The sequence below is a fragment of the Kryptolebias marmoratus genome, linkage group LG10 (assembly GCF_001649575.2).
Source record: "Kryptolebias marmoratus isolate JLee-2015 linkage group LG10, ASM164957v2, whole genome shotgun sequence".
NCBI classification, from domain to species: domain Eukaryota; kingdom Metazoa; phylum Chordata; class Actinopteri; order Cyprinodontiformes; family Rivulidae; genus Kryptolebias; species Kryptolebias marmoratus.
Window position 1 is genome coordinate 23,907,182 of NC_051439.1, and position 13,047 is coordinate 23,920,228.

General features: G+C 42.7%; 2 protein-coding genes across 6 annotated transcripts in view; one reads left to right on the forward strand and one right to left on the reverse strand.

Moving 5' to 3' along the window:
• The window catches only part of gphb5 (glycoprotein hormone subunit beta 5), a 9,363-nt gene extending 4,603 nt beyond the window's left edge, over nucleotides 1–4,760 (reverse strand). For 2 of the 4 annotated variants that reach the window (XM_025002746.2, XM_017440868.3), the window contains exon 1: nucleotides 4,529–4,760. In XM_025002746.2, the coding sequence (XP_024858514.1) occupies nucleotides 4,529–4,560 (32 nt within the window). In that variant the 5' untranslated portion in view covers nucleotides 4,561–4,760. Of the gene's footprint in view, nucleotides 1–4,478 lie in introns of all 4 variants that reach the window. The other 2 variants (XM_025002747.2, XM_017440871.3) reach the window with 2 other exon arrangements.
• Nucleotides 2,404–13,047, forward strand: part of LOC108250816 (nesprin-1) — a 65,615-nt gene continuing 54,971 nt past the window's right edge. For both annotated transcript variants that reach the window (XM_037977959.1, XM_037977960.1), the window contains exons 1-10: nucleotides 2,404–2,530; nucleotides 6,995–7,120; nucleotides 8,784–8,845; nucleotides 9,549–9,644; nucleotides 9,715–9,792; nucleotides 9,955–10,047; nucleotides 10,309–10,502; nucleotides 10,728–10,927; nucleotides 11,842–11,942; nucleotides 12,185–12,274. In XM_037977959.1, coding sequence (XP_037833887.1) covers nucleotides 7,033–7,120; nucleotides 8,784–8,845; nucleotides 9,549–9,644; nucleotides 9,715–9,792; nucleotides 9,955–10,047; nucleotides 10,309–10,502; nucleotides 10,728–10,927; nucleotides 11,842–11,942; nucleotides 12,185–12,274 — 1,002 coding nt within the window. In that variant the 5' untranslated portion in view covers nucleotides 2,404–2,530; nucleotides 6,995–7,032. The remainder of the gene's footprint in view (nucleotides 2,531–6,994; nucleotides 7,121–8,783; nucleotides 8,846–9,548; nucleotides 9,645–9,714; nucleotides 9,793–9,954; nucleotides 10,048–10,308; nucleotides 10,503–10,727; nucleotides 10,928–11,841; nucleotides 11,943–12,184; nucleotides 12,275–13,047) is intronic.

Sequence of the window (13,047 nt, forward strand, 5' to 3'; positions counted from 1 at the left end):
CGGCCCGTCCTGGCGGCGTGCACATCTTGATCTGACGGCGTGCACGGCCCGTTCTGACGGCGTGCACGGCCCGTCCTGGCGGCGTGCACATCTTGATCTGACGGCGTGCACGGCCCGTTCTGACGGTGTGCACATCCTGATCTGACGGGGTGCACGGCCCGTTCTGACAGTCAAGAAGCAGAGATTAAAGAGTTTGAGTGAAGGAGGGGCTCTCCTCCCTACAACACTGGTTACTGTCTCAAAGAAATGGATTAATCGGATAATTCGGATGGATTATAGTCTGTTACAACAGCGGGAAATCTGGATTTTCGCATTGCGGTTTTTGTGTAATTATTCTCAATTTGTAAATGAGACTCATTCATTCATTTGGAGGTGATGAATGATGAGTTAAAACATTTAGGAGTCTTGTTCCTGCGTTACGGCAGGATGGATCTGGGCTTTGTCTGTGTTACTGCTCCAGTCTGTCTGGTGAAGAAGGATCTGAATCTCTGGAGTTATTGGTCCATCTGACCCTCACCTGTGGTCATACGGTTTGGATCAGAACTGAAAGAACCTGATCCTGATCCTGGTCCAAGCAGCTGAATGAGCTTCCTCTGTAGGGCGGCCGGGCTCAGCCTCAGGGAGAAGGTGAGGAGCTCTATCATCCATGGAGGCTCAGAGCAGAGCTGCTGCTCCTCCTCACTGAAAGGAGTCAGCTGAGGAGGTTCAGACATCTGATTGGGATGCCTCCTGGTGCTCCCTCTGGGGGGTTTACCCAGGTCAGACCTCCTCTCTGACCTGGAAGCATTAAGTTGTTGAGTTATTAGTTTCTGAGAGTTTCGTTAACATCTGTCCAGACACTGGCAGTTACATGATTATCCGCCTGTGGTAGATTTTCACCTATGTTCTCTTAAGAAATTGTTTTACACACAAAAACAAAATCCAGTTTAGCAAAAGGTGTCATTTCAAGTTTATAGTAGAGAGAAATATCTCAGAATGTAGTTGGATTCTTTTGGTTTTATCAGAGTTTTAGAAAATTTGTTCATTTTGATTTCAAAGCTGTTTCTTTACTAAGATTTTGCCCAGTTTTGTATAAAACTAGCATTGGATTTAAAACTGTTTGATATATTAATATTTCCTCTTCTTTCCTCTGCAGATGTCCTCTCATCCAAATGTCTCTTTAGGATTTGCTGACCTCTAGTGTTCAGCTGTGAGGAAGGTTTTTCAGCTACACTCAAGTTTAAAAATGTCACAAAACCTTTGGTCAGATAAGAGGACAAGTGAAATATTTGACAAGAAATTAAATTTTTCAAGAAGTTACCAAAGAAGTCAACACATGTCTAAAATCAGCTGTTTATGTCCTCACATGTGCTGAAAACCAACCAGAATCAAACTCGGGTTTAATCTGTGTATTCTGTTAGCTGGGTCTGAGCTGCAGCCCGAGTGACCTCTGACCTGGGCTCAGTCCAGGAGCTGCAGCCCGAGTGACCTCTGACCTGGTCTCAGTCCAGGAGCTGCAGCCCGAGTGACCTCTAACCTGGGCTCAGTCCAGGAGCTGCAGCCTGAGTGACCTCCGACCTGAGCTGAGTCCAGGAGCTGCAGCCCGAGTGACCTCTGACCTGGTCTCAGTCCAGGAGCTGCAGCCCGAGTGACCTCTGACCTGAGCTGAGTCCAGGAGCTGCAGCCCGAGTGACCTCTGACCTGAGCTCAGTCCAGGAGCTGCAGCCTGAGTGACCTCCGACCTGAGCTGAGTCCTTGGCTGACCTTGGCTCAGTCCTGAACAGTCTCTTAGATGTAGAGGTCATAGATCCAGCAGCAGTCTGAATGCTGCAGCAGATGAGATTATCAGTTCTGGATAGTTTAGAATAAATTGGAGTGAAGTTGCTCAGTATTTAACTGATTTATGAAGATCTCATTGGTCACTGTCAGCGTATGTTTCCAACAGTATGTATGAGGGAAATATGAGAGAAAAACATCATTGAACAGTTTATCACATAAATCATTACACTTACTTCCTCATTATGCTCACAGCTCTTTAAGAAACAGTTTTAAAATCCTTTAGTCCAAATAGTTTCCTTGACAGAAAGATGATCATGTAATTGCCTATGGCTGTCTGTTAGCAAAATATCTCATGAACCTGAACAGATTTTATTGAAACTTTCATTGGATGTGCAATCAAGATGGCCACCACAGCTAATCAACTTTATCCAACACTAAACTTTTTACGAGTCAGTCAGTTTTAAGATATTGTTTTGATATTTTCTTGGAGCAGATCCCTTCTTGGACTTACATGGACCAGCTGAAGCTGGACCTTCAGCCAGGGTCAGGATCACCCGTACCAAACCTGAGGGGGGGGGCTGAACCCTGACTCCTTTCTATTTTTAGTGTGGCAGTAAGGTCTCTGGCTTCTCGGGTGACAGCCCGTCCCGTCCCGGGCTACAGCAGACTCCAGATCTGCCAAAGATCCAGGTCTGGGCTTCTGGTTTCATCTCAACTACAACTACAACAGCAAACAGGCCTGATCTGAGCTTCCTCACAGCAGTTCATCCCTGTAAGTACCAGCAACTCTTTCTTCCTTTTCAATCAGAATTTAGGAGTAAACATGAGAAGGCAACCAAAGTTTCTGGCTGTGGAACTGATCCCAGCTGTGCTCCTGCTGTCAGAGAAGCTTCTCATTAGTCTTGTTGAACCTGCAGGCCAGCCGGTTGTTTTCCTGCACATTCAAAACTTGTTTGGTCTTCCTTTCAGCTGAACTGATCCCTGCTCCTATTTTTAGGCCTGCAGGCTTTAGAACAGCAACTTTATCTGACATTACTGCAAACAGCTCGTTAAAAGAGACCCAGTGTTGAGTTAAATGGGATGAAACACAGTATAATAAAGCCTGTAATCATATTTACCAGTAACACTTCCTTCTAAAGGTCTTAACACTTTTTTTTAGTGAAAAGAAATGGGATTTATTGTTCTTCAGCACAAAAGTTGCTTTAAATGTGAACCTTTCTGTGTCCTGCTGGGGCTTGAACTTTGACCTGGAAGCTCATTTTTAGGACATTATGCCTCTTAAGCTTTAAATCTACCCCATCTTCTTTCAACACATCAGCAGGTCACGTTTCTTTCTGCGTGTTCTGGTTAAGAGATTTGGTGTGAAGTTTTTTGTTAATGCTGTCAGTGTTGGGGATTCTGATGATTCTCCCTTTAACCTTTGGGGGTCATCACTAACATTTTGCAGATTCCAGGTCACACTTCCTACTTCCTGCTCTAAAGAACAACATGTGAATGTGGAGATATGGCTCACTGCTCAGGACGACAGAATTACTGCAGCTGTCTCAAACTGTTTGCAGTTTAGTTTCTGTCATTTCCAGAGTGCTATATCTGCATTTTTCACACCTACACAGGAGCTCACTTTGCTTTCACTGCATCTGAAGATTCATTGATTTTCTCGATGCTGGCCTAACAGATCTTTTTTTGGCCAGGCTGTTGTTCAGAGAAATCCTCCTGCAGGACGTTTGTTTCCTGTTGAAGTGAAAGCAGATCTCTCTGATCTGTGTTATTATTCTGGTTCCCTGGGTGTGTCAGTGAATCCTCTGTGTGACAGGTTCAGCATTACTAAATCTAGTCATTAATAGTGAGACAAAGAGTACAAAGACCTGCAGAAGGTGTTTACAGAGCCTTACAGGGAGTGTGCTGCTGCTGGGTGTTGGGTGAGGCAGAACTTTGACAATAGAAAGAAAACTTTCTCACAAGGAGTTTTAATGGAATCTGATTTCTGTGGGGTTTGTTCACAAGTTAAGTGCTTGTTGCTGTCCTGGTTTATCAGGTCATTCTTTGCTGAGTAATACAACTGAACATTTCATTTAGGAGACGATATTATCTGAAGCATACAGTCCCATCATCTATAAATAAACTCAGATTTGAGGTGTCCCACTGGAGCTGCATCAAACTGCTCAGAGTAAGGAGTATAATAAGAACAGGACACTGCAGGAACTACAGTCAGTCATCATGAACCTTTTCTCTCCGATGTTCTGTACGTGTTCTTGTGTCAGACAAAAACAAACCTGTCCTGCTGAAGTTCTCCCTCCCTGGGGTTTTTCCACAGCAGCGTGTGATGTGTTCACTGCCCTCTGCCTTGTTTCTACAATTAGAGCTGACCGGAGTGACTCGTGACTTTAACTCAGGAAATCTCATGTCACGGTCTGTCACTTTCTGATTCCTGCAGTGCTGCTGCTTCCTTCTCGTTTTAATGAAGAACGATTATTCATTATGTTCCTGTCAGTTTTACTGCTTTGTCTCTTTTGTTTGCATCAGAAAAAGACAATAACAACAATAACAAAACACTATTTGGTGCTATAAAGTCTTTCTGCATTCACCACCAGCCCTGAAGGCCATAAAGGTCAGCTGGTAGAAAATAACTCCTCTATCTGATCCTTCAGCGCACACAGCTGGTCTCCAGCATTTATAAACTCTTTATGCCATCATACCAGAAGTTAGTCACCCAACAATACCTCATGATCTGCTCGGCCAACGCTCTCTCTGCCACAGTATTGGGACGTACTTATGGTGCTTTTCTGTGTAGAAGTCTTCCATCACTCGTCCCTGTTTTCTCCTTCTGGTTGGAGCTGTGTACCAGCCGTGTTTTCCTTTGTGTTGTTGGCAGATGTGTGGTGTTAATACCACAGAGTTCACGGTGTCCTGTGGCTGCTGCTGCGCACACAGAGTGCTGTAAACTGAGGTTTACTTGTTGTTGTGAGTTTGGTTTGAAGTTGAAGACAAACTGTCAGACTGAGATCTGCCAGCATTAAGCAACAACACTTTCTGCTGTTTAGCTGCATCTTTTTCATTAGTGACACCTTCTGGTAAGAAAGAGAACTGCAGCAGCACCAGTGGAAACAGCAACAAACACTGAAAAAAGTTAACTACTTTTATTCTTTATAATACAGAGTAAATATTTTACTGCTGAGTTACGGACGGAGTATTAAACACATTTTTTGTTGGCAGCTTTATTCATTTTCACTGAGTTTTATTAATGTTTTTCAATTTTCAAAGACCTGTTTGAAAGAGGCAATTTTGTTATTAGGCAGTAAATAATTAGTTTCAATAACTGACAAAGGACCATCCTTTGTTTTGTTGTTTTATATTGCATCAAATCTCAATGTGTTGAATTAAACAGTCATACTGAATATTATCTTATTGTGATTAAAGGTGGAATCATATAGTATTGGTTGTTGCTGCCCATTGATCTTTAATGAATCAGATCGTTAGCATTATATCAAGATGCGTATCGTATTGGCCACAGCCCAGAGATAAACAACCTTAATTCACAACCGAGAATCTGAGAAGATGGAGCACACGCCACGCTAACACCGTAGCTTTACTGCTTTATAACTTTTACCACAGTGTTGAGATAAATTGTTGTTGTGCTGATTCTAGTATTGCCCTTGGTCACACAGAATGCTAACAACAAAGTATACGTATATATATATATATATATATATATATATATATATATACAGTATAGTATATTTTTTCCAGTATAGTTTGTTTTTTGAGTGTTCGAAAACTAAACTCCTGTTTTTAATCTGTCAGCGCTGCCTTTCACGTCCTCAGTCTGCAGCTGACACGAAGCTTTGGGATGGCTCAGATACCGAGCTATAGTGGTCTAACACTGAACCCCCCTCCCCCCAGGAGCACGTTCATGTCAGTGTGACTTTATGAGAAACACGACAGCAGCGGCTCAGTTTTGACATTCTGAATCAGGAAACTGAAGCTGCACCGAACAAATACTTGAATTAGTTTATCGTTTTGAGAGGAGTTCAGTCAGGACCTGCCTGCTTGGTTTGATAGTATTTCTGCAAAGACGTTTATGTGGTTTGTTTGGCTTGTGTTGGTGCACGTTGGCAGGAAAACTCAAACATTGGTTACCAGATGCAGACCAGAATCTGGAGCCTTTTGGTTTCAGTCTTTCACTTGTCTTGTTGGAATCAGTGGGAAAATGTTTTATGTTCTGACTCATTTATAAAGAATTGTAAAATCAGTGAAATACTGTATTTTGTATTTCTGTTAATGAAACATCTCTATTAAAGACTGAGAATGTTTCCTAAAATGTCTCACATGATGGGGTTTAATAAGCTCCTCATGTTTCCAGAATAGTCCTGTAAAGGTTAATCATGTTGCAACATTTCTCCAGTAGTATTTCCTTATTTTTCTGTCCTTGAGTTGTTTGAAGTCTTGGCAGGATCTCATGCAGGCAGACTTTTCTGTTGAGGCCTGAAGGCTTTGGAGCAGCCTGTAGTTAAATCGTTTTAATTCATCTGACTGATTACACTGAAGGGCTGTTTTAGGTTTGAAATCCTTTGATTTATCTGTTTCTTTTCTTATTGAACATGAATGCTTTGTTTATTTCCTTATAGACTCATGACTGTGTCATGAATGGAATCACCTCTTTGTATAAATTACAGCTACCTGATATCTGGTCGGACTGTTTAAAGGTATTTCACAGAGTTAGAAGTTTAGGTTCAGCAGCGAATGACATGTTAGTCAAACAAAAGGCATCTTTGTTATTTCTCTGTGTGATTTGTGCAGATGGGCATGTTTCATATTTCTCTCAGCTCACTTATTCGTATCCAAGAGCGAGATTAAACAAGATGCAGCAAATCCCCGACAGCCAGAGCTCTTCATGTTGCACTCAGTTCACAGTTTACTGAAGGTTTTATTGTGCTGTAAAATCTAATCTGTTTGCTCTGAGTCAGCATACATGATCTGAGCGTTAAACTAAAACAGGAAGGACAACCTCAATTCTGAAAAAGTTGGGATGTTGTGTAAAATGTAAATAGAAAAAGAATGCAATGATCTGTACATCTCATAAACCCATATTTTATGAACAATGGAAGATGGTAAACATATCAGTCTTAGTGGCTCCGGTTGTTACTGTGGAGTGTGCAGCTTCATCGCTCCAAGACATTACAGCTCTTTCTTATGTTTAAGAACATAATCATTAAAAAAAGCTTAATTTGTTTTTCAGAGCGGTGCCATGCTGCGGGGAGTCCACTGAAAGAAACGATGTCATCAGAGTTCTGCTCCAGCGATGGTGTAGGGGACAGAGGGTCCATCCCTTTGGACATCGACAACGTCCACCTGCTGCTGCAAGGTCAGCCTCCCGTTACCTCAACTCTGCCTGGAAGTCTCCTCCATATACAGTCTCTAGAGTTCTGATCATAGCTTTCTGTCAGAAATCCTTCTGGGGTTTTCTTTTCTTATCTGTTTAGCAGTTAAATTAGATTTTCTGAAGATGGGTTGTGTTTATTTCAGAGATGTGAGTCACGCTGCAAAGATCCTCTGAGAGGAGCGAACAAGAAGGTGGAAGAAATGAGCACTGCTTGCTCATCAAATCTCTATATCCCAGGGCATTTTGGAACATGATGTGTGAGGGAGGGTTGCTCTTTGCAACGTCTGTCAGACAAATGATTTTTAGCTTTCATTTGTAAACTTAAAACAAAGTTGTTGTCTGTCAGTGTTTTCATCTTTGAATAGAGAAATCTGAAGCAACATCTTTAGGAGCAGAAACATTTAGTTGAACTTCCCTCACCAGAAATGGTCAAGGTGCCCAGGTCCCAAACCATTAGCCCTCCACCACTGTGCTGACAGCTGGGATGAGTTAACGTGATCTGGAAATGAGCAGGAAAGCAGCTGAAATCCAGTGAACTGAAAACCTGAAGAATTGTTGCTCAAGATGATGACAAGAAAGTCCGGTTCTTTAATAGAAGCAAATAATAAAGACAAGGTGTGGTTCAAGACTTTTGCACGGTTGTGTTCTGCCCGTGCATCGTCCCACAGGAGTTTATAACATCACAGACAGCTGAGATCTGTTCCGAATCCAAGCTTACAGACGATGAGTTGAATGTATTTGCTCCACATTTCCTATTCAGGAAGCCTGATGTGTCCAAGATGCTGCAGTTTGTTTCGGGTCATGTCGAGGCAGGCCTGCGGGTCTGAGTCAGAACCAGAGGAGGCGGAGCTTAAATATCACCTGGTTCCCCGCAGGCTGGAAACGAAGACTTTCAGCTGGTTAGACAAGAATCGGCTGATTTCATCTGCTGACATGTACCTGCTGCAGTTACTCAAAGGTTTTCCTCTAAACAAGATGTTTGGTTGAAACTGGTGATCTGGTAACTTTATCAATGAATCAGCAGTAGTTGAGTTTCTCATCATGGGTGAGTTTTGTCTTTAACTTGGTGATACGTTTGACCAGTATAGGACTAAAGCTTTTACTAAAACCTTGTATCGGTGCCCAGAAGAGATGTAGATTTTATCAACATGTGAAAATGTTCAGTCTGATCAGATTGCTTCAGCTGCAGATGTTCTGAAAGCTTTAGCTTCAGTTAAAGGAAAACATTTTAGAGCAGTTGTTGCTCACATTTTCTGCTCAGAACCATGAAACATATACTTACCATTGGAAGTGATGTTAAACAGGCTTCTGTCATCAGAAGTGAGAATTTACAAACTGAAGAAAACTTTTGCACGAGCTTTTCCATTTTTACAGAATCTATTGAAACTGGACTGGTCAAAACTTACCGAGCTTACAAGTTTTAGAAACTCATGAATTGTGTTAATAAATCAGGATTTTCTTTACGATTCTTTATAAGCATGAAACCTGAAACTGAAAATACACACGTTGCAGCTTGGGCTGCCAAATAAACTGTAGAAATCAGTGATCAAAGCATGGAATAAAGAGTCTAATGTCTGAACAGCTGGTCTGAACTGAAGGTGTTTAAAATGAAGTGGATCTGCTTTGTTTGTTTGTTTTCTAACAGTGGAACAAGAGCAGATCCAGAAGAGAACTTTCACCAACTGGGTCAACGTTCAGCTGTCGAAGGTGAGGCTGGGGCTGGATGCCAGGAACGTTCTCACTGGTTCTGTTCTCCATCACTACATGAGGGTATTAGATCTGAAGTCATTCTTTAAACCCTGGAGCTTTCAGTTGGTTCTGAGTTCTGTCAGAACTGCTGTTGTGTTTATTATTCTTCATGTCATGTAATGGGATGGTACCGCTCCACCAGAACCTGACCCGTTTCTAAGTGCATCTGTCCTGCAAACAGCAGCTTCCTGAGCTCTGAGCTCCTTCTCTCCCATCAGCTGAAGGGCAGGGGGTGGAGCTGGTGGGGGTGGGGGTTCGGGCCACATAAATATAGCATTCAGGGTCAAAGTTCACAGCCCAGACTGACAGCAACAGCCAGCCACGCTTTACTCCACTAACAACATGCATGGCTCACTGGACTGTACTTTTAAAACATTCACTTAAATCCTCAGATGAATGAAACTAACATCCCTTAAAGGAATGCATATCGCCCACTGCCTTTTAGCCCTTAGAGTGTGATAGGGATGACTCTCAACTACTACCACAGCAGTTTTCAGCTCAGTGAGTTGTTTGCTGAGGTTCATTAGGTGTGGCAGCCATCTTGAATCCACAGGTTAATCAGCTGTTGAAGAGAAGACGGTGCGACTTGGTGGCAGAACAAATTGACCAGCGTGCTGTTGTTGTTGTAAATAAAAACAAATGTTTGTTTGTGTTGGAACAGAGGAGGCCGCCATGTTTGATCGTAGATCTGTTCAACGACTTCAGAGATGGCTCCAAACTCCTGGACCTGCTGGAGGTGATGAGCGGTCAGCGCATCGTGAGTAGAGTCTCTGCTGACCTCCTCCAGCAGCTGCGATGAACCAAACTAACCGATCTGTGATTTTCAGAGTCGGGACAGAGGCAGGGGGACGTTTCAGCACAGGAGTAACATCGAAAAGGCTCTCTCCTTCCTCAAAACTAAATCGGTAAAAGACATGGCTCTTTAATGAGATGTTGAAGACAAACTGGGCTGAATTATACAATTATAGTTAACTGAATGTTAAAAGTCATGTATGTTTTTAGATAGAAAGTAGTAGGATTGTGTAAAGACTAACACAGAGTTGTTAAAAATGTTTTCCTTTTTTCAGATCAAACTGGTCAACATAAACATTCCTGATATCATCGATGGGAAACCGTCCATCATCCTGGGCCTCATATGGACCATCATTCTGCAGTATCACGTCAGTTTGGTTATCATCCCGAAAAATAAATATATGACAGAAAATACAATGCAGTAACAGTACAATAAACGGGATAATATTTAAATAGTAGTGATGATGCTCCCGTGTTTTTTGTTTAGTTTATAGAATAAATCTCAGGTTTGTGTTTCATTTTGCTCCGTTTGTCTCTGATGTCCCGGTTTGCTTGTTGTTTAGTGGATTTGAGCAGCTAAGTTGTTATCAGTCATCGATCTGAGGACTTCTCATGGTTTTGTTTGTCAGATCGAGGAGCTGGCCAGCTGCCTCTCCTTTGACTCCCGTCAGTCGTCCATGGAGTCTTTGGCCAGTCTGGACTCCCGCTCCAGTCGGTCAGCGAGCAGCAGTCCGGTTCCCCGCAGAGGATCGCCACTTCACAACCGCTTCAGGGTTTCTGCCAAGAAGGCTCTGCTGCTGTGGGTGCGAGAACAGTGCCACAAGTAAGGGCTTCAGCAGCTGGCTGTCTCGAACGGCCATGGAGGCGTCTACATGAACGAGAATTATCCATTTGTGTTTGTAGAGATGAGGCTTTTATTGTGAAAGATGTGTGCTCATTCTTTCTGTGACCACCACTCCGGGCTTGACCAGAAGCTTTTCATTAAATCCTGGTTTTTCTTTAAGCCAGCACTTTGACTTAACTCCAGTAAATGTTTCTGTTTCCTCAGAGCCGGCTGTTCAATAAATGTCAAAGACTTTAAGGCAAGCTGGAGAAGCGGCGTGGTGTTCCTCGCCATCCTGAATGCTCTGCGACCCGACCTGGTGGATCTGTCCAAAGCCAAAACCAGGAGCAACAAGCAGAACCTGGAGGAAGCTTTCTGCATGGCAGAGAAGGAGCTCAGGATCCCGAGACTGCTGGACCCGGATGGTGAGGATCTGCGTCAGAGCCCCCCATCTCCTGAATGAGCAGAACATTTTGATGAATTAACTGTTAAAGTAGCAGAAGTAGTTGGACTTTAAAATCAGGGAAACAACTCAGTGATTAATCCAGTGATTTTTTTTTATAAGAATCCATCCAATAGTTTATGAGATCTTTTGATAACATACATGCATGTGATGGCAGCAGGAAATATAACAAATTGGGATTGGGATTAAAATTCAGTGATTTGATGTTTTTTCCACCTGTCCTGAATCCTTGGTGGGCAGCAATAAGAACCGTTCTCTTTAGGCTTGTTGTCATTTCTTCCACAGATGTGTTTTAGTAAGTAGCCATCCTGACCTTTTTCAGATAAAAATTAATATATTTTTATAATATTATATTTCCAACACAGACTGTTATAACAAATTATTTGAATTCCTTTGATTACTGATCAGTTGTTTGTTATGTTTCTAGTTTTTTATGATCAGTTTTCTGTTCCAGCCTGAAATGTTGATGTTGGAACTGATCCCTATAAAGCTTCTGGTTCTGCAGGCACACCTTAAAAAACGGATTTAGCCCATTTTGTGAATGATTTACTTGTTTAATTTCAGTTAAATCTGTGGATAAATAAAAGCTGTAAGTCAGTGAGCCTGAGGGACAGTCGAGTGACGACCAAACGGTCTGCTGATCAGAACCAAACAAAACCCTCATCTGTTCCATCAGTTCTGCCTGATGTTTGTCTGACGGATGTTTTTAAGAAGAAATAACAGCCCTCATCCTGGTTCTGCCTGGTAGTTGATCAGAAATCCTTCCTCTCATCCTCAGACTGTTACCCAGCGTTAAAGGAGCCTCGTTCTCCGTGTTTGTTTTAACTTTAGTGTTGTGAAGATTATTAATGGAAGACTGTGATGATGATGATACAGATGTGGACGTTCGAGACCCTGATGAGAAGTCCATCATGACGTACGTGGCTCAGTTCCTTCAGTACTCCAGAGACCTGCCTGCCCAGGAGGAGGAGATGCAGGTTTGGACTTTTACCCACTTCTGTTTTATACCAACCACAAAACGAGACGATGTTCTGATTAAACATCACTTCTTCACTTCAGGGTTAAACATGTTGGTTATTTCCAGCTTTGATTTATTAAACCTGGAACATTTTCTACTATTTTTAATTAGTAACCCCTTTGCCCTATTTTAAATCTTCTTCTTATTAAATCTTCTTTCATTTGTTCCAGTTCTTCTTCTTTCACCTCCTTTTCCCTTCAGACCCAGTTTCTGACACCTCCTAAAAGCCCCTCACCTGTCCGTCTACCTGTTCACTACACTCCTGCTGTTTCTGCTTCACCTCTCCGACAGGTACACAAACCCGCACCAAGCTACCACAGACTGCACCAAACAACCACCAAACTACCACAGACTGCACCAAACAACCACCAAACTACCACAAACTGCACCAAACAACCACCAAACTACCACAGACTGCACCAAACAACCACCAAACTACCACAGACTGCACCAAACTACTACAGACTGCACCAAACTACCACAGACTGCATCAAACTACCACAGACTGCATCAAACTACCACAAAACTACCACAGACTGCATCAAACTACCACAGACTGCATCAAACTACCACAGACTGCACCAAACTACTACAGACTGCACCAAACTACTACAGACTGCACCAAACTACCACAGACTGCATCAAACTACCACAGACTGCATCAAACTACCACAGACTGCATCAAACTACCACCAAGCTACCACAGATTGCATCAAGCTACCACAGACTGCATCAAACTACCACCAAACTACCACCAAACTACCACAGACTGCATCAAGCTACCACAGACTGCATCAAACTACCACAGACTGCATCAGACTACCACAGACTGCATCAAACTACCACCAAACTACCACAGACTGCATCAAACTACCACAGACTGCATCAAACTACCACAGACTGCAAACTATCACAGACTGCATCAAACTACCACAGACTGCATCAAACTACCACCAAACTACCACAGACTGTATCAAACTACCACAGACTGCATCAAACTACCACCAAACTACCACAGACTGCATCAAACTACCACCAAGCTACCACAGACTGCATCAAACTAC